The sequence below is a fragment of the Tiliqua scincoides genome, chromosome 1 (genome assembly GCF_035046505.1).
Source record: "Tiliqua scincoides isolate rTilSci1 chromosome 1, rTilSci1.hap2, whole genome shotgun sequence".
In the NCBI taxonomy this organism is placed as follows: Eukaryota; Metazoa; Chordata; class Lepidosauria; order Squamata; family Scincidae; genus Tiliqua; species Tiliqua scincoides.
In genome coordinates, this window is record NC_089821.1 from 281,236,383 (window position 1) to 281,256,764 (window position 20,382).

At 48.6% G+C, this 20,382-nt stretch overlaps 1 protein-coding gene across 4 annotated transcripts; it reads right to left on the reverse strand.

Annotated features, from left to right (window-relative positions):
• Positions 1–366: 366 nt before the first annotated feature.
• On the reverse strand, positions 367–20,275 carry PBK (PDZ binding kinase). Of its 4 annotated transcripts, none has more exons than XM_066612009.1 (8): positions 20,223–20,275; positions 10,159–10,230; positions 8,289–8,385; positions 7,568–7,710; positions 6,938–7,107; positions 4,284–4,413; positions 2,444–2,620; positions 367–1,089 (listed from the first exon to the last, which is right to left on the reverse strand). In XM_066612009.1, the coding sequence occupies exons 2-8, from the start codon at positions 10,214–10,216 to the stop codon at positions 884–886; spliced, it is 981 nt and encodes a 326-aa protein (XP_066468106.1). In that variant the 5' UTR covers positions 10,217–10,230; positions 20,223–20,275; the 3' UTR covers positions 367–883. The 4 variants fall into 4 exon arrangements, with proteins under 4 accessions (XP_066468106.1, XP_066468104.1, XP_066468103.1 ...); XM_066612007.1 differs by lacking the exon at positions 20,223–20,275 and adding an exon at positions 19,995–20,134 and having other exon boundaries at positions 10,159–10,233; XM_066612006.1 differs by lacking the exon at positions 20,223–20,275 and adding an exon at positions 11,219–11,292 and having other exon boundaries at positions 10,159–10,233.
• Between the last annotated feature and the right edge of the window lie 107 nt (positions 20,276–20,382).

Sequence of the window (20,382 nt, forward strand, 5' to 3'; positions counted from 1 at the left end):
AAAAAATCAATAGGTAGAGACTGGCCCCAATCCTATCCAACTTCCTAGCACCAAAGAAGTCTTGCCAACAGCGCATGTGCTGCACCCTGAAATAGGGAGGCCTCCTTAAGGGAATGTTTGCTCTTACCTTGGCAATTCATTGGCAATGGAAATTTGGATAGGATTAGGCTCTAAAGTAAAAAAAAAATCTGTTAGCAAAGCATCATCTTTAACTGCAGGAAGGAGAGGTCCAAGCATAAAACAGATTGAATATTAATAATACATAGAAAGCAAGGAGGTCAAGCAATACCACCTTACTACCAAAGTACATCTAGTTGGGGGAAGCGCATATTGTGAATTTGACAGTAGTCTTGGCTACCACACATCTTTCAAACAAGAAGTTTTATTTTTCTAAATTGACAAAAACTTTGACACTTAACAGCAATCACAATAAGAAATAATAAAAGGTAATTTATAGAAAAATTGAGTCAAAAATAAATTGACCACACACACACCCCTGTACCCCTTGACCAGAATGCAAGTCAAGAGGAACAGGAAGAAAAAGAAAATATTTCTCCTTACCAAGTTGCTTGATATTTACAGTACTGAAATATTAGTCTGCACAGGTTTGAAGCATGAGCATATTAGAAATACAAAAAAAGTTTGGCATAACATCACTACTTAGAACTGTCTTTCTGGTCTATAAAATATTTACAACCATCTTAGTTTAAATGGAATAGTGTTAAGTTCACCCAGTTCTAAGTATCAAGATCATGGGAATGAGTTTTATTTCCTGATCTAATAAGACTCTATGCAACGACCATCTAAAAGCTGTCAGCTATGACCAAAATAGACTTCAAGAAAGAGAAACTGCCATCACAGTGCAAGGTTGAAGAGCGAGCACTTATTGTATGGACCCCTCTGCCTCTAAGACATCAACAATCTGGGCAGCAGCAGGACGTTTCCTCGGATCCTCAATAGTACACAGAGAAAAGAGCTCAATGACCCTCTGATAGGACGGGCCCAGCTCCTCCACATTCAGTGGGGGGCGGGTCCCAAGGGCCTCATAATAGGCATCTTCCTCAAACTCCTCATCCTCAAAAGAAGAATCTAGAAAAAAAACACAAAAGTGAGTCATCCAAATGTTCCACAGATAATAGTCCAACACCACCAGTGATGTACGTCTGGTGGAGAAATGAAGGATTCTTTTGAGATTCAACCTTGCAATTTAGCAGCAAGGAACTTCTAGGACAAGATGGAAAAGGGCATTTTGTCCAATGTCAATGCCAACATCCTTTATCTACAATAAGTTATTGTAACAGTCTAAATGTGTGTACAGATGTGTCACTCGATAGGGATGTTTTAAGGAACACATCATTAGGTGGTTTCATCATTGTGTGAACTTTCTCAGTGCATAGTACCATCTACTGGGACAACCTGGTATAGCCTATTGCTCATAGGTCACAAACCTCCATTATAATCTTATGGGATGGCTGAATATATGCAGTCCATCACTGACCATAACATCTTTATGCAGTGCATACCTGTAATGTATTTTTATGTAAGATATGTAGTGAATATAAAGGTTTGAACATGGGTAAATGAAAGCCATTTTGCTAGAGGCCAGTCCTAAACTGGAATAAAAAGGTGCTTACCACACAGTTAACCTTCATGTTCCATCCAAAAAAAGGGTGGAACTAAAGAAGAGACTAAGACTAGGTTACCCTCAAACAAGGTTGCACAACTGAAGCTACCTTGAGGACCATGTGAGAGCCTGTCTCCTACAATTTACCTCAGTTTTCTTTTTAATTCATGCTTAAGAACACAAGAACCCACCCACTGGATCAGGCCAAAGGCCCATCTAGTCCAGCTTCCTGTATCTCACAGTGGCCCACCAAATGCCCCAAGGAGCACAAAAGACAACAGACACAACCTGCGTCCTGGTGCCCTTCCCTGCATCTGGCAATCAGAGGCAGCTTGCCTCTAAAACCAAGCACTTGCACATACCTACTATGACTTGTAACCCGTAACGAACTTCTCCTCCAGAAATTTGTCCAATCCCCTCTGAAAGGCTTCCAGGCAAGATGCCATAAGCCAGGCAAGATGCCATAAGATGCCACATGCTTGGTTAACTTCCTTTACTGTGTCACTGAGCCAGAGCTAGCCCCCCCTCCCCCTGCAACCCCTGACCATCCAAAGCTCAGAATCAGTGAACCAGTTCCAACAAAAGCACAGGAAGCTGTCCTCTATCAAGTCATACTACCAGGTAGTCTAGGTCAGTACTGTACCCACACTAGCTGGGTTTCAGACAGGAATTATTCCTGACCCAAACTGTTTCTAAGGATTGAATCTAGGGCAAAAAGCAGGGGACCACTTAGGACTACTAAGCCAGAGCCATCCCTGAAGAGAGGGAGAAGTGCCACTCCTGCTCAGCTAAACCAAGAGGAACCCTAGCCAGACACACCATCCAACTCATCAACTCCAGGCAGGTTAAGATGGGGTATGGAGAGCGTCATCATTTCCCACAAAGTCAGTCCAAATGCAAAGATGTCCGCTTTGTCTGTGATGATGCCATCTTCCTTCAGTGCTTCCTTGGGCTTCCAGGGCTCTGTGCCAATGTAATGGGCTTCATGGTTGCTCACTGTGTGGAAACAGTATTCAAGTCAAGAGATCCTCTTCAACTTGCACAGTCTCCCACTTGCACAAGGGGGCAATAGTCCAACTTTTGGCAGTTTTGCCTTCCTTTTTCAGTCCACCCACCCCATGCTGCATTCATCCTACCCTCAGGAGAAATTTTTTGAGGAGGGAGCAAGGAGAGGAGAAGGAGGAATGGAATCAGTGGAAAAAACCCAACACACACAAACACTCTGGCACAAGCAGAAGAGATACAACCCCTGGTGTGCATATTCCAATCCTCAAAGTAGCAAAATGAAGAGTCTACAGACAGCTGCAGAAAGAGGGAAAGCCAAGAAGAGCTCCCTTTTGAAACAACCCACTGCTGTGAACTGGGCAAAAGACCAAAGAGGCTGCTGAAGCACTGATATTGGGTGGCAAATTCAGCACCCAGATACAAATGCATCGCCTTTCTCCTGCCTTTCCAAGAGCCCCCTACACCAACCAGGCTGATTTGAAGGTGTGCCAGGGGAAGCCTCAGAAGTTTGGTGGGTAAGGCAAAGTGAGGATTCCTAGTTTGAGAGCAGAAGACCTTTGCATAATTGACAAAGGGCACAAAGCCTGGAACCACCATTTTCCTTGGATATTGAATGGTGGCTTTGGGGAGTGGTGGTGGTTGGGCTTTGCTTTACCTTCCTCCACCAATGCAGACATGGCCCTGCATTTAAGGGCACACTTTCTGATCAGGAAGGAGTCTCCATCTCATCCTGCTACACCTTTCCTACCAGCAAAGCAGCAGTTGAGAAGACCAGAAGGTACCAGGATTATCTCAATATTATCTCCTGCCATTCGCAACTGAAGTCAACCCAAGGTATAGTAAGGGGAAAGTAAGGGAAGCATTACTCCTTCAACACTCCAGTTCAGGTCTCCATCTCTCCCCACAAACTGTTTTAAGGTACTTCACTGAGGGAGTGGGGGGAAAAGTGGCAGTTGGATGACCAGAGAAGCATCACAGCCCTGGCTCTTAGAAACAGCAGCTAGCCAAGTAGCACCAAATGCTCAGCTTTAGAGAACCACATAATTTTGCATCCAGCATTTGACTTTTTAAAAATATACTCCTAAAGTAAAATATGGCTACATTTGGGTTCAATCAGTGGAAATAGTAATGTATTAAGGATCTTGGCAGTCTCAAAACACACCAGAGCCAATGAGGTACCAGAAATAAATTTGCAAGGTACAGGGAATACAAGACTTTGAAATGCACCAAACTTCACTTCAGACAACAGTGCAAATTCTCTTGGCTATTAGCCACTTTTGTTGTACAAGTTAAACTGCTTAAGCGGCATCTTGGCAGAGCAACTCTGTGGCCTCCTTTATTCTATGCCAACTTTAAGTGGCCAACTCCATTAATTACTGTTGTCCAACATTAATGTGACCATGGAGCATGAAAGTGTTGCCAAGTGCAGCCTAAATACACCTCACAGATTGTGAGGATAAAATTGGGGCATGGGAACAGAAAGAACTCATTTGAACTGCTTAGAAGGAAGGCAGGATCATTTTCAAAATGACAAACTGGGAACCTCAGGGAGTCACCTAGGAGCCAAGATCACAGAAATGGGGAATTAAGAGAAAAGCCCACTGCCGGAAAAATAATGACAGAACACAAAGCAGATGCCACAAGTTCCACATACCAATCATATTCTCATCCAGGGGCAAGGACACCCCCACATCACAGATTTTTATTGACTCAAAGTCCCCTCTGATCACCACATTGGAAGATTTGATGTCACCGTGAAGCAATTTCTTGTCATTGTGCAAATACTGCAAGTTAGAGCAGAGATCAGGATAAGTGCCATTGCTCCCAAAAGCAGCAAGTCAGAGGCCATTTCAGAACAGATATAGAATTTCATGCAGGCCCTTCCCAGAAAGATCCCTTGAGCTTCAGCCAGCTCAGTGCCCCAAGAGCCAGACTCTGTACGCCAAAACAGACTGGATCAAATTCAAGGCTTGTCTGCTTTCCAGGATCCTGACTTCTACAGCCAAGATCCCAATATGCCAGCAGCAGGTGCAGTTGCCTTCACTCATCCCTGACAGTTGGGGTGCTGGTGTCAATGCCTGCAGGAGGTTCAGTAGACAAATTCATGTTCAGGGAAGAGGCCGAGTTGGTTGTTGTCAGATAAATTATTATTGAATGTTTAGAAAGGCATTTTTATCCAGCAGTTCTTATAACTTATCGTAATACCAAATCCCAAGACTGAACCACTGAAAGGCCCCTCCACATCCTCCTCCTCCTCTCACACCCTAGCCCAAACAGCCCTTAGCATACTGATTCCTTAAATTAGTGAAACAACTTATTTTTACCTATCTTGGAACATTCCTATCCATCACCAACATTCTAAAAAGGGCCAGGGGACCAGCATCAGTCCCACAAGGAAAAGCCCACCAAGATCAAATATGTGAAAGAACAGGTGAACAAGGCAAAAAAGCCATTTCAGAGGGTTCAAACAGCTTGCCATTTTGCCCAAGAGAGACGAAGGAGTTCAATTTCCTCTATCCATATATGGATGAGAACTCTGACCCCCAGGGACATTTCACACACCTGGTCCTGGAAGCCACTCCTGGGTGGGTGGGGTATTTCCCCCAGGGTTGATGCCAACAGACCTCAGAGACAAAAAGGAGAAAGGCCTTTTGAGGTTGCTGCCTTTGGGGTGACAGGAGGCTGACAAGGGCCATCTCCTCATTATGCATATTGCTATGGGTATGGGTGTATAATCACATATTCTTCCCATTTATACTTGTTTCTACTTCCCTCACTATCCTCTGTGTTCCTGTGTCTTTTAGAGGGTGAGTGCTTTGAACAGGAACCATCTCATTCTTTTCTTTTGGAAACCAATTTGAAAACTTTGTTTCAAATATTTATGTGGTACATAAATATATACAGGTTGAGTCTCATTACATAGGTGGATGGGAAAAAATGCATTAAAGCAAATCCATTTGAAAAACAATGTCCCTTTGCCAGGCAATTTAAGAACAGCCTTGCTGACCTTTGTGATGTAAGATAGTCATTAAGACAACAATCCATCATCATTAAGACACAATCCATCAGTCAGACTCTTCACTTTGACCCCTCCCTTCACCAATGCAAAGTGATGATCTTTCTTTCATCTTGCTCAGGGGGAAGGGAGGGTTTGCTGGCTCAGAGGGAAGCCTGGAGAGAGACTGATTGATGGATTAATGAGGTTATTGTTAAACAACTATTTCCCTTTAATTTAAAGGGTCCTTCTTATTGTGTTGAGATAGTGAAAAATCCATGGATAATTTGGTTATATCTATAATCACTTGCTTAACTGTCTCTCTACAACAGTAAGAAAAGCATTTTTTTAACTATGCTTTTAAAGGGATGCATTTTTTCCCTTCTCCAGGGATCAGCAATCCTTCTCATTTGTAGTGACCATTCCTGTTGAGTCAAATCCATGTATAAAAAATCCTTGTATAACAAGGTTGGACCTGTACTCCATAAATAAAAAGGCAGTGGATGTTGAAAGGCACTTCAGTCAGGAGACCAGCTGGAATGCTCACTCACTTTAGAAATTTAGGCAATTTTCTCCTTGCCAATCCTGCCATGCTAGTTTCTCTACTTCAACACTCTTCGCCTAAACTCTCTACACTCGCTCCACATCATTCTCTGCATTGACTTTTGCATTTCAGGCCTTGCTCTTTAAGCACTCCCCACATATCCCCTTCTACCTCTGTGCCTTTTCCTCTACCACCACCCAATTTTTCATTCCCTCTACTCCGGGTCAGAAGGCACTTCCAGTCATGTCCAGGAGGTTCTCTGAGGCCCTACAGCTGTAGATTTACTAATCTCTAGAATTCATCACCTGCGGGGAGTCCTGAACTGATTCCCCATGGATACCAAGGGCCCACTATACTGCTAAAGTAAACTAACAGACCTTCTTGCATGCATACCTTTCAGCAAAACACTGCACCACCTCTCCTAAAGTCTCATGGAAACCAACCATAGGCATCTGCCGCCACCCCTCCTGTGCTAGGCAGTCCCCTCTCATAATCACAACTCTGTAGGTGGGTGGTTGGCCTGCCCAGACAAGAGAATCAGCAAGCCCGTTTGCTAAGCTTTGTATATTGATGTACTCCCTGGCAGCCATTTGGTTCAGAAACTCTAGTCACTTGTGTCAAAACAAACACCCACAATTGGTTCTGCCACTTAAGCACAAGGGAGGGGGATGCTCTACCCTCTTGCATCAGAGCCAGAGGTTACTTTGAGCTGAACCTCCATCCCATGCCAGTCAGGATTATCTAGCCACATGCAGCTTCCACAGCCTACCTTCAAGCCCCTTGCCATATGCAAGGCAACTCTGAGGATGGTAGCATCAGGAAAAGGACCCTGGCGTTGTGCACTCCTCTCTTCAATCAGGTCATTGAGAGACTTCTCTCCTCCGTATTCCATGGCAAGGCACATACTCCCATCTTTGGCTTCAGCAAAAGCACGATACCCTTCAGCAGAAAAATATTCCACTTGTACAGGGGTCAGAAAGAGGCAATCCCGAAGGCCTCCCAATGTTTTTACACATTATATTTAATAACTAAGCAAAATCTAGAAACAGTCAGGAAAGGGATTTCTCATGTCAAACTACCTCACAGGCGACAGCTTCTTGCCTAAGTCAGTTTGTAGCAGACACATCCACCAGGACTATCATAATCCATTAGAAAAAGCTTTTTCCACATATCTAGGTCCAACCTAGATATGTAAGTGCCATCCCCTACACTCCAATGCATTCCATGGGAGGAAGGGAGTTTCTCAGGCGTGGTAAAAGCTGTCCTCGTAAGTCATGCCATACCACAAATCCTCTCTTCAGGAAATAGCCAGAGAGGTCTTAGGAATGTCACCCAAGAAAAGTCAGCCTCCAATTAGTAGGGCTCAATATGAACCTTCCCTCTTTCCTCTCAAACTTACCCACAATATTTGGGTGCTGAAGATTCTTTAGAATCTTGGCTTCTTCATTCAGTCTCTTTTGATATATTTGTCGATATTTGGAATCACACTGTCGATTTATTTTCTTCACAGCCCAGGGAGAGCGAGAAATGCCTTTGGGGGACCTGGAAACAAACTGGAGATGGAGCTCTGGGCAAACAAGATTGCTAGGACAACACATGCATCAGGATGGTTCTTGGGGGTGGGGTGGGGAGAAGTGTGTGCAGGGATGATGCAGGTAATAAACTGCGAGTTTAAATGCAAGTCTATTTTACTAAAATTGAGTTCAGGAAAGAACTGTTTCTCCCAACTCAACCCTAAACCAGATTGCTTGTAGTTCCAAAATGAATTTAATTACAATGGTCAGTGGCTCAATATAATGAGATCTACCCCCACAATCCACCTGATCAGTCAATTTCGTATCTTCACATATTCAGATTGTAGAAATGGAAGAGCAGACAACTGTCACCACATCAAGCTTCCAGCACAGCAACTAAGTGACTCTACCAATTAAGCCAACCCATGGGGAAAGGCACCCTGCCCCCTTAGTCACTAGACAAGCTGACCTAGTGAACAGATGATTTCTCTCTTCCCCCTCCCCCCACTTCAGGCAACTACTCTCTTCTCCACTTTATTCTAGACAATATCTCAGAAGTTTGTCTCTAATCAACCCAAAGTCTCTTGTAGCACACCTGGGAAGTACCTTTTCATAAGGTAAACATTGATTCCAGTTCCATATCCAAGCCTTTGCATGAACGGAGAGGCTGGAATAGCTACCAAGGATGGCGAGTTGCTCTGTCCTATATTATAAACATGAGAAGACAGACACATTCTTGAGCATTTCCAATTTTTAAAAAATTTTCCCAGCTCAAAACCCAAGATCAGACTTTGCCACAAATATCTTGAATTATCACAGGCAAGTTATACCAATCTGAAGGAAAAAATAAGTGCACCTGTCTCTCTCCAGGGGACCAATAATGAGGATTTCAAAAATGTCTATTTACTACCACTTTTCAACCAAGCACTACAGGGTAACACCCCATGTGAATCATCCAAGCTGCACACTGCCACACACCCTTGAAGTACAGTTTCTCAAAGAGAGAAACACCAAAGTGCCCTTGAACATAAGAAGAGCCCCTCTGGATCAGGCCAAAAGCCCATCTAGTCCAGCTTCCTGTATCTCACAGTGGCCCACCAAATGCTTCAGGGAGCACAAAAGACAACACACACAACCTGCATCCCGGGGCCCTCCCCTGCATCTGGCAATTAGAGGCAGCCTGCCTCTAAAACCAAGAGCTTGCACATACCCATGAGGTTAAGTGATGTGGCTGCTTTGAACAGTAAGCTGTGACAAACAAGGGGCTGCACCCACATCTGCCTGCTGTCTCCACCTTGCCACTGCCTCACTTCCTTCACCAGTGCCACTGTGACAAGCAAGTGTGGCAGTGAGATTGAAGGAGGAAGCTGCTGCAATCCAGAGGATTGGAACAGAAGCAGGGCAGTGGGAGCACACCTTACAGGCCCCCTTGCTACCTCCTCCACCTGTTACTTATTCAAAACAGGCAGTGTGAGAAGATGCTGGAAGAAAAACAGGAAAACTTATTTTGCTCCCTGGCCCCTTCCCACAAAGCTCTGTTAAGTAGAAACCTGGATATGTCCTGTTGTAGAGCAGGGTGCATACAAAGTAGCAGACACAGCAGAGTCTTTGAATTAGCTGTTGTATTTTGAGCAAGGAGTTACACACAGAGTAGTCAAAAGCAGTCCAGGTCATACACATAGAATATAGCAGTCCAGAGTTACCTTATCCTAGTCAGTATCCACAAATCTCAGTTAGTCAGTCCAAGTCCATATACAGTAATTCTCAAAGTCTCCGGCAGCAGCTTTACAGTTTACACCCACTGCACTGGTGGAGCTACCAAGTGAGGTTTAAGTGGGCTGAGCACCCAATCAGAGTCTGCCCAGATAATTAGGGTGTGGCAAGCACAGGTGCAGTGTAATCCAGCTGACTCAGCTGCTTGCAACTTTCTTCTAACCAATTGTTTGCTATGCCTCTGGCTATGCCTGAGCAAAGAGCTAACAAGCTCCAGCTCCACAGGCAAAAGAAGTGAAGGCAATTATGAGTATGGGGCTGATTCTTGGGGCACAGAAAACTGACACTCCTTTGGACACTAGACTTTTAAGCTGTTTTTTCAGCATAGGCTTACAGCAGACTTGGTATTGCAGTGCACTGCAACCCTTACATTTAAACTCAAGCTAACCAGCAACTGGAGTGAGGGATGACCAAAGTGCCTGGAGGCTTAAATCTCCTCTTTATTCCTTACATACAGGAAGAAACATCTACTAAGAAAAGCTGTCTGTTACAACACCTGTTGGAATCATCCAGAAACAAAGAAATTATGCTTTCTGTTTCGCAAGTACTGGTCCTGCTCATATGCAGATTCACCTCATATGCAGATTCAACCAGCCCATACAGTTAGCGGAATAAGATTAATTAAAATTAATTAAAAGTAAACCACTGTACTTTACAGAAAACACAAGTGATTGTATATCTAAGTCACTGGGTACAGGCTCACCTGATTTCCTTTCCTTAGATGGTTTACTGGGAGTCTTGATAGCAGTTTTTGCATCCATAGTGAAAATTTACCCTGCTGGGGAAGGGTGGGGGTGGATTAGAGACCAGCTACTAGAAGTCACCATTGACCTATTTGAGACTGGCAGGGTTTCTTCAAAAGAGAACAAGAACACCAAATCTTCTTTTGACCCCAAACCCTTCCAGAGAGAAGGATGAATTGCTAACAGTGTTTCTATGTGACCAAAAGTTGCATTCCCTCCCTCAGAGACCGACTGAATGCTCTGGTCCTCAGCTCCAATGGAGAAGATCAGAGTCAGGGGCAGATCCAGTGTTTGTGTTGGGGGGGCACCATGAGTCCTAAGTTAACTCCAGAGCCCAGGTCAACCAGGCAGGTAGACCTGGCTCTCTGTTGAACTTGAGGCCTCCATGGCTGCTTGCTAGGCAGGCAGACCTGGGCTCCTGTCCGGACTTAGAGCCCAGATCTACCTGCTGAGTAGACTTGGGCTCCTGGCTGAACTTTAAAGCCTCCATGGCTGCTTGCTGGGCAGGTAGACCTGGGCTCGTGCCTAGACTTGGAACCCAGGTCTATCTGTTGGGTAGACCAGGCTCCCGGTTGAACTTGTGGCCTCCGTAGCTGAGGTCTGCTGGGCAGGTACACCTGGGTTCCCGCCCAGACTTGAAGCCAGATCTACCTGCTGGGTAGACCAGAGCTCCCAGATGAACCAGCCCGTGGCCAAGGCTTACTGGGCGGGTGGAGCTGAGCTCCCATTCCAAATGGCGCTCAGCGGGCTTCCCCTTCGCTCCCACCCAGCGGGCGCCCTTCCCCACTGGCTCCCTCTTGGGTCCTGCCCAGCAGCGCCTCGAGGCCTCCTACCGCCTCGCAGGGACCAGCAGCCCCCCCCCCCCCCGCAGGCTTCCAAGGCTAGCCCGGCTCCCGCTTCCCCCGGCGGCCCCAGGGGCCTCGCTGAGGTTCCCACGATTCCCTGCTCCGGAGGAGGACAAGGCCGGGAACGGCTGCCCACCGCAGCCGGCCTCTCCAGCCCCAGCTCAGCTCGGCCTACCCGGAAAGGGGCTTCGGGAACCGCAACCACCGCTGTTTGAATCTTGGCGCGCTAAGACGACGGCCGCCGAGGCTCAGATCAGCGCGCAACCGAAAACGCGGGCGAGGCGGAGCTGGCGAGGCCTGCCAGCCACGCCCCCGTTCTCTTCGGTTCAGAGCGGCACGGTGCGCGGGCGCCACCTGGTGGGCCAGCGGTGCTGCTGCTTCTCCCGCACAGGCGGCTCGCGGCTGGGACTCTGGCCACGTGCGAGCGAGGCTGGGGTGTGGCTGCTGAGTGTGAGCTTGTAAAGGGGGGGAATGGGTCGTTCACAGTCCAATCCCACGCATGTAGGGATTCTTCTTGTAGTGGGGGATTCGATTATTAGAAACATAGAGAGGGGGGTTTGCGACGGATGTGAGGACCGCATGGTGACTTGCCTGCCTGGTGCGAAGGTTGCGGACATCACTTCTCGTCTAGACAGGCTGGTAGACAGTGCTGGGGGAGAGGTAGCGGCTGTGGTGCATGTCGGCACCAACGACGTGGGCAAGTGTAGCTGGGAGGTCCTGGAGGCCAAATTTAGGCTTTTAGGCAGGAAGCTGAAAGCCAGGACCTCAAAGGTAGCGTTCTCTGAAGTGCTACCTGTTCCACGCGCAGGGCCAGCTAGGCAGGCGGAGATCAGGGGTCTCAATGCGTGGATGAGACGGTGGTGTAGGGAGGAGGGGTTTAGATTCGTTAGGCACTGGGGAACGTTTTGGGACAAGCGGGGCCTGTACAAGAGGGACGGGCTCCATTTGAACCAGAATGGAACCAGACTGCTGGCGCATAACATTAAAAAGGTGGCAGAGCAGCTTTTAAACTGATCCCTGGGGGAAGGCCGACAGGAGCCGAGGGGCATCCGGTTCGGGACTCCTCATCCCTATGGGATGAGGATGGGGAGGTTAGAGAACAACAAGACAAAGGCAGGGTAGGAGAAGAAATTGGGAAAGGTAGGGTGATGGGATGTGATAGACGGTTTGGCACAATGAGAGGATGCGGGGACAAAGGAGCAAATAAGCAGCCCATCCTGGGGCATTCCGTGTATAAATGCTTTTATGCGAATGCCCGAAGTCTACGAGCAAAGGTGGGAGAACTGGAATGTCTGGTGACAAGGGAAAATATTGACATAGTGGGCATAACGGAAACCTGGTGGAATGCGGAGAATCAGTGGGATACCGCAATCCCGGGCTATAAACTCTACAGGAGGGACAGGCAGGGGCGTGTTGGAGGTGGGGTGGCCCTTTATGTTAAGGAAGGGATAGAATCCAGCAAAGTAGAGATTGAAGGTGGGTCCGACTCCACCGTAGAATCTCTGTGGGTTAAATTACCAGGCTTGTGCAGCAATGTAATACTGGGGGCGTGCTATCGTCCTCCAGACCAGAAATCGGATGGGGACCTTGAAATGAGGAAACAGATCAGGGAGGTGACAAGGAAGGACAGGGTTGTAATCATGGGGGACTTCAATTATCCTCATATTGACTGGGTCAATTTGTGTTCTGGTCACGATAAGGAAACCGGATTTCTTGACGTGCTAAATGACTGTGGCTTAGATCAGCTAGTCAAGGAGCCCACCAGAGGACAGGTGACTCTGGATTTAATTTTGTGCGGTACGCAGGACCTGGTTAGAGATGTAAACGTTACTGAGCCATTGGGGAACAGTGATCATGCTGCGATCTGTTTTGACGTGCACGTTGGGGGAAGAATACCAGGCAAATCTCTAACAAAAACCCTTGACTTCCGACGGGCGGACTTCCCTCAAATGAGGAGGCTGGTTAGAAGGAGGTTGAAAGGGAGGGTAAAAAGAGTCCAGTCTCTCCAGAGTGCATGGAGGCTGCTTAAAACAACAGTAATAGAGGCCCAGCAGAGGTGTATACCGCAAAGAAAGAAGGGTTCCACTAAATCCAGGAGAGTGCCCGCATGGCTAACCAGCCAAGTTAGAGAGGCTGTGAAGGGCAAGGAAGCTTCCTTCCGTAAATGGAAGTCTTGCCCTAATGAAGAGAATAAAAAGGAACATAAACTGTGGCAAAAGAAATGTAAGAAGGTGATAGGGGAGGCCAAGCGAGACTATGAGGAACGCATGGCCAGCAACATTAAGGCGAATAATAAAAGCTTCTTCAAATATGTTAGAAGCAGGAAACCCGCCAGAGAAGCGGTTGGCCCTCTGGATGGTGAGGGAGGGAAAGGGGAGATAAAAGGAGACTTAGAGATGGCAGAGAAATTAAATGAGTTCTTTGCATCTGTCTTCACGGCAGAAGACCTCGGGCAGATACCGCTGCCCGAACGGCCCCTCCTAACCGAGGAGTTAAGTCAGATAGAGGTTAAAAGAGAAGATGTTTCAGACCTCATTGATAAATTAAAGATCAATAAGTCACCGGGCCCTGATGGCATCCACCCAAGGGTTATTAAGGAATTGAAGAATGAAGTTGCAGATCTCTTGACTAAGGTATGCAACTTGTCCCTCAAAACAGCCACGGTACCAGAAGATTGGAGGATAGCAAATGTCACGCCTATTTTTAAAAAGGGAAAGAGGGGGGACCCGGGAAACTATAGGCCGGTCAGCCTAACATCCATACCGGGTAAGATGGTGGAATGCCTCATCAAAGATAGGATCTCAAAACACATAGACGAACAGGCCTTGCTGAGGGAGAGTCAGCATGGCTTCTGTAAGGGTAAGTCTTGCCTCACAAACCTTATAGAATTCTTTGAAAAGGTCAACAGGCATGTGGATGCGGGAGAACCCGTAGACATTATATATCTGGACTTTCAGAAGGCGTTTGACACGGTCCCTCACCAAAGGCTACTGAAAAAACTCCACAGTCAGGGAATTAGAGGACAGGTCCTCTCGTGGATTGAGAACTGGTTGGAGGCCAGGAAGCAGAGAGTGGGTGTCAATGGGCAATTTTCACAATGGAGAGAGGTGAAAAGCGGTGTGCCCCAAGGATCTGTCCTGGGACCGGTGCTTTTCAACCTCTTCATAAATGACCTGGAGACAGGGTTGAGCAGTGAAGTGGCTAAGTTTGCAGACGACACCAAACTTTTCCGAGTGGTAAAGACCAGAAGTGATTGTGAGGAGCTCCAGAAGGATCTCTCCAGACTGGCAGAATGGGTAGCAAAATGGCAGATGCGCTTCAATGTCAGTAAGTGTAAAGTCATGCACATTGGGGCAAAAAATCAAAACTTTAGATATAGGCTGATGGGTTCTGAGCTGTCTGTGACAGATCAGGAGAGAGATCTTGGGGTGGTGGTGGACAGGTCGATGAAAGTGTCGACCCAATGTGCGGCGGCAGTGAAGAAGGCCAATTCTATGCTTGGGATCATTAGGAAGGGTATTGAGAACAAAACGGCTAATATTATAATGCCGTTGTACAAATCGATGGTAAGGCCACACCTGGAGTATTGTGTCCAGTTCTGGTCGCCGCATCTCAAAAAAGACATAGTGGAAATGGAAAAGGTGCAAAAGAGAGCGACTAAGCTGATTACGGGGCTGGGGCACCTTCCTTATGAGGAAAGGCTACGGCGTTTGGGCCTCTTCAGCCTAGAAAAGAGACGCTTGAGGGGGGACATGATTGAGACATACAAAATTATGCAGGGGATGGACAGAGTGGATAGGGAGATGCTCTTTACACTCTCACATAATACCAGAACCAGGGGACATCCACTAAAATTGAGTGTTGGGCGGGTTAGGACAGACAAAAGAAAATATTTCTTTACTCAGCGCGTGGTCGGTCTGTGGAACTCCTTGCCACAGGATGTGGTGCTGGCGTCTAGCCTAGACGCCTTTAAAAGGGGATTGGACGAGTTTCTGGAGGAAAAATCCATTATGGGGTACAAGCCATGATGTGTATGCGCAACCTCCTGATTTTAGGAATGGGTTAAGTCAGAATGCCAGATGTAGGGGAGAGCACCAGGACGAGGTCTCTTGTTATCTGGTGTGCTCCCTGGGGCATTTGGTGGGCCGCTGTGAGATACAGGAAGCTGGACTAGATGGGCCTATGGCCTGATCCAGTGGGGCTGTTCTTATGTTCTTATGTTCTTATGTCTACTCAGAAGTAAGTTCCATTAGAGTCAATGGGCTTCCTCCCAGGAAAGTGTGGAGAGGATTGCAGCCTGAGAGCCCACTCCTAGGCATATCTACTCAGAAGTGAGTCCCGTTAGAGTCAATGGGCTTACTCCCAGGAAAGTGTAGATAGGATTGGGGTGTAAATCTCCACCTCACCACCGCAACAGGGGAAGCAAGCGCAATGCAACCCACAGATACGCAGCAGTGCACTGATGCTGCATCTCATCTCTGTGTCCACCTCCTGGCATTTCAGAGTAATTTGATATGTCTCTGCTGTCAGCTGACTGCAATGCTAGCCACACTGTCCTGGGACTAAGGCTCACTGGACACAATGGGACTTACTTCTGAGTAGACATTTTATTTATTTTATTTATTTACTTTATTTATGCCCCACCTTTCTCCCTGAAGGGATCCAAGGTGACTTACAACAATGATTAAAAACATGACTTAAAAACTAGATAAAACATATTTAAACAGATGTCTTAAAAACAGCAGACAGAAATGTAAAAGAGCAAACAGCAGCAGTTTATAAAAGGACCCAAATCTGTAACCAGATGTTTAAAAGGTGTTAAAAGATGTTTAAAATGGTGTTTAAAAAGCCAGGAACTCAGAAGGCTTGTCTAAAAAGAAAAGTCTTCAGGCCTTGCCCGACAGTGCAAGGGACATGTGCTCTCCCTTGCCTAAAGCTGCTTTCCTTTTGCAACAGCTAAGATCAGGGAGTGGCTGCTCCCTTTTAGCCAATGCCAGGGGCTATACTGGCCAAACACTCAACAGAATCCATTTGGTTTTGCAAGACTGCACCATTGCCAGGGGGGGGGGGTTGTTTGAACAGGGGTCCTCTGCAGAGTTCCACTCTGTAGCCCCCCAAGAAGAAAAGGCAGTTCATCCACCATGCTCTCGCCCCCCCCCCAACAGAGCACCACTCTCTTTCACAAAAAGCAAGACAGAAGCTCAAGCCAGAGAATAGATGTAGCTGATGCTTTCATCAAATTCCTGTTACTTTGTGTTTCATTTTCCTCCCCACAGGCAGCTGACTGGTGAAGACACAGGCAGAACCCAAGGGAAGCCTACCACTGGTGTACCTGGGGAGTGTCAGGGGAGGCAAATGCCCTGGGCAGCACCCTGCAGCCGGGTGATGCTGCAACCCTTCCCCCACTGCCATTTTTAAGGCCCATTTTCAAGGCCTTCTAAGGGCCAGGAAGGCTGCCCACAGCTTCCCCAGCCCCCAGAAGGCCTTCTGAGGCTTTCAAGAATGCTTTCTGGAGCATTTCTGCAAAAACCAGAAGTGACATTTTTGGGATGGGGGGTGGGTTTCTGCGGTTCCATGGAGTCACTGTGGCCAGGTTCACAACTAAAGCCTATGACCTCCCTGAAGTGACTGGGATGAGCACAGCTGCTTCTTGGCTAGGTTGCTGACCTAGAGCCAATCCTATACATGTCTACTCAGAATTAAGTACCATTATAGCCAATGTGGTTTACTCCCAAGTGTGGATAGGATTGCAGCTCTAGTGGTTCCAGTCAGGTCCATGGCTTTGCAAACTCCATGGCAGACAGTAAGCAAACAAGTGCAGCAGGACCTCCCTGCCACATCATGTGGTGTTCCTGGGGGTCCTGGTGCAACCCCCCGTTTTCTGCCCCCCCTTCTCCACACCCCCCCCCCCGTACCTGACCCGGAAGTAATTGCAGTAATGTCACCATCACCACAATTACTTCCATGCAGCTACCTCCTCTGTTCCCCCTTTGAAAACAAGGGGGAACAGAGGAAGCAGCCGAGGCCCCAATGGAGGGAGGCTCCCCAGTAAAGTTTGGGGAGGCTGGAAGCAGCCCCAGACTGCTGCAATGGAGACCTCTGCGCTGCTTACAAGCTGCGCGGAACGCTCCGTGAGGGCCTGGGAAGCAGCACACGTCTCTTCCTAAATCAGAGGGGGTGTGTGCCGCTTCCCCTCCACCTCTGAGGGATGCCCTCAGAGACGGAGGAGAGGCGCCCAGGAGTGCTCCTAGGAGGCAGCACCTCATCGCTGGACTGGGCTGCCCCCCTCTCCCCCTCCTCTATAGGAGGATAGGAGATGGGCAACCTAGAGCAACAACACAACGGGGATGTGACTCCCCTCGCACTGACACTTTAGGATGCCCATCTCGTATCCTCCAGAGGGCGCCCTAGAGAAGCGTTTTGCGCTGCTTCTCTAGGGTGCCCTCCCCCCTCCAGAGGATATGAGACAGGCGCCCTAGAGTGTTGGCGCAACAGGAGTCGCATCTCCCAATGCGCTGCCTCTCTAGGGCATCTGTCTCCTATCCTATAAAAGAGGAGCGGAGGGGGGTGGCTTAGTCGCCGCTGATGGAGAGGCAGCTTCTTGCTGCCTCTCCACAGCGCTCCTGGGCGCTCCTCCTCTGACGAGGGGGGCTCAGGGAGGCGCCCCTGGAGGGTCTGTGCCCAGGTATGCCAGAGGCCACATGTTACTTTTCTGCCTGTAGGATACTTTGCAATGACATAGCCCTGCTGGGAGGAGACAGTTGGCAACCCCATTGCATGTTTCTCTTTGAGATTCGGCTCTCCCTCTGATACAGATAAATGAAATATTTGGCTAGATCACCCCTGTTGTCTCACTGTTAGCAAATAGAGATCCTTTCTACCCACCTCAGTTGCTCATCATCTCAGCTGGCCTCAGGGTTAGACTGTGGGGAGAGGGATAGCTCTGTCTCTCATTCCATGATGGGCTCCAAGAGAGGGATGCTCCTCAGTGATCATGAGCCCCTTTCCCTGCTGCCTGGTATATGGTGGCAGTGGTAAGAGGACAGCAGGCCAGCATACTTACAGCCATGCCAGCAGTGCAGTAAAGGGCACAGTGCATGTATTGGTGTGGCCAAATGAGTGGGCAACTGCAGGAAGCACCATGTGTCACATGGCAGCCCAGTGATTGGCTCATGCAGTGCTCCTTCTGCTCGCTCCATGTGCTACAGCAACATTCTTAAACTCCAGAGCCCTTTACACTCCTAAACAGTCTCGTGGAGCCCCTGAAGCAGTCTCAGGGCACCCCAGCACTCTTAGGAGCACACTTTGAGAAACCGTGTGCTACAACATCCCAACAACATGTGCCTGTTTGTAGTTAAGCACAATGTTAAAAGCCAGAGAAGGTGTTCTTTTCCTGTCTCCTGCTGTGGTTAGCAAGTCAATGTGAACCCGCTTCCCTATCTTCTTTTGTCATTGCTGTGGCTGTTTCTGGCCAGTCATGCAAAAGTGTTTTGCTGAGCAGGTCCCTCAACTCAGCTCAAACTCATCTTGTGTGGTTCCAGCCTGTGTCTTTGTGCAGGGAGCTACCAGCACTCTGCTTTCCCTGGGTGCTGTTGAGGCTTCCCTTGTGACTTATTCCATTCCCCTCTGGCAAAAGCATTCCTTCCAGCCAGCAGACATCCCCACAGAGACTTGAACCTTTGCCATAGAGGTGCGTATTTCACATGGCTGCCATCTTCCAAACAAGCTATCTTTCCGCCCTTGCTCTGCTCAGAAGGTGTTCTTTGGATGCAAGTGTTTGAATGGGGACCTGAATCCTGGGTGTAGGGGTCCCTTTTCTGCTGATGCCACTGGATCTCCTGTAGGAGGTATGGCATGTGTGTGTGTGTAACATCTCCCCATGTGGAACATCTCCCCATGTTTGAGGTGGTGCCTCTTGCTGTGCTGCTCATTGCTAGTAGCTGGCAGGGAGAGGAGTCTCTCCCCAGCATTGGTCCTGCATCTGCTCACCCTGGTGGCACTTCTGTGGCTGCCAGCATTGAGGCTGATTGGATGAAATGATTGGCTCCCTGGATATCACACCAATGACGCAGATAACACTTGGACGATGCAGCAACTTCAGTGATGACACATGGATGTCACAATGATTCAAAGGGCACAGGGCGTGTCTGGCTAAAGACCAAATTCTATCCAACTTTGCAGCGCTACTGCAGTTGTGCCAACAGGATGTGTTCTGCATCCTGCAGTGGGGGAGCAATCACAGAGGCCTCCTCAAGGTAAAGGAACATTTATTCCCTTACCTCAGGGCTGCATCACAGCTATATCAGCACGGGAAAACTGGATAGGATCGGGCCCTAAATGGGGAGGCCACTGCAATTGGGGCCCTGTGTCACATGTGGGCCGAACTGTATGTGCTCCTTCTAACTGGTCCTTGTGCTACTGCACCCTAGCCAGGTGTGCCTGTTTGTGAGCCTGGAGAAAGCCAAATGTTCCATAGGATCTCGTGCTATGGCTGAGTAGCTTCAAAAGCACAGCTTTGGGGTCTGGCTAGTGTGCATTCTAAGCCTGCCTCTATTACTTCCATTAGGCTGGCCATGGGTGTTTCTAGCCAGTTGTGCAACAGCCAAGCATGTTGTTGGCAACGACAAACCCCTTGGCTGGGCTCAAACACGTTTTGCCTGGCTCTTGAGATTCCCCTTGTGACTGGTCCCAGTCCCTCCCTTGGCAAAAGGGCTCCTTCTGGCTGATGATCTACAGGGATCTCAGCCCTTGCCATGGAGAGACTCCTGTGTGGGTACAACGTGGCTGCCTCTCCCAAGGGAGCTGTGGTCCTGTCACTGACTTGTGTGGGGCCTGTCCTCCTCACGTGCAAACAGGCTGTGCCTGCCCCCTTGCTCTGTGGGAGTGACTGGGGCTACAATCCTATCCATATTTACCTGGGAGTAAGCCCCACTGAAGATAATGGGACTTACTTCTGAGTAGACATGCACAGGAATGGGCTTTGGGGCATCTCCCCTGGGCGGTGGCTTTCGCGCGGCACTCGTTCCCAGGGGCTGCGGGGGAGGCGCCAGCTCAGCAGGGGCTGCTCCTTGCACCTGCCCCGTCCCCGTCCCGCCCGGTCCTCTCTGGTGGCGCTCCTCCGCCCACCGGCGGTGAGACCGCCCCCTCCCTGCGCCCCAGGCGGCCGCTCCAGCACTGACAGGGCTGCCAGCGGGTGCCACCCCCCGCATGCAGCCCGAAATCCCACCCGGGTCTTCCAGGCGCCCGCGGTTGCGCCCTGGAGGACAAAGGGGCGGGTGACGTCACGACCAGCGCAGGCCTCGTACAGGAGGGGGTCCGCGCGCCCGCGCGCGCACACAC

What these genes read in the sequence shown, in the direction of transcription:
- PBK (XM_066612009.1), bottom strand. Translation starts at nt 10,216, where the DNA reads ATGGATGCAAAAACTGCTATCAAGACTCCCAGTAAACCATCTAAGGAA. An exon ending in TCAGCACCCAAATATTGTGG is followed by an intron (nt 7,108 to 7,567) that starts GTAAGTTTGAGA and finishes TTTCTGCTGAAG; the next exon opens with GGTATCGTGCTTTTGCTGAA. An exon ending in CCTGGATGAGAATATGATTG is followed by an intron (nt 2,621 to 4,283) that starts GTATGTGGAACT and finishes GTTTCCACACAG; the next exon opens with TGAGCAACCATGAAGCCCAT.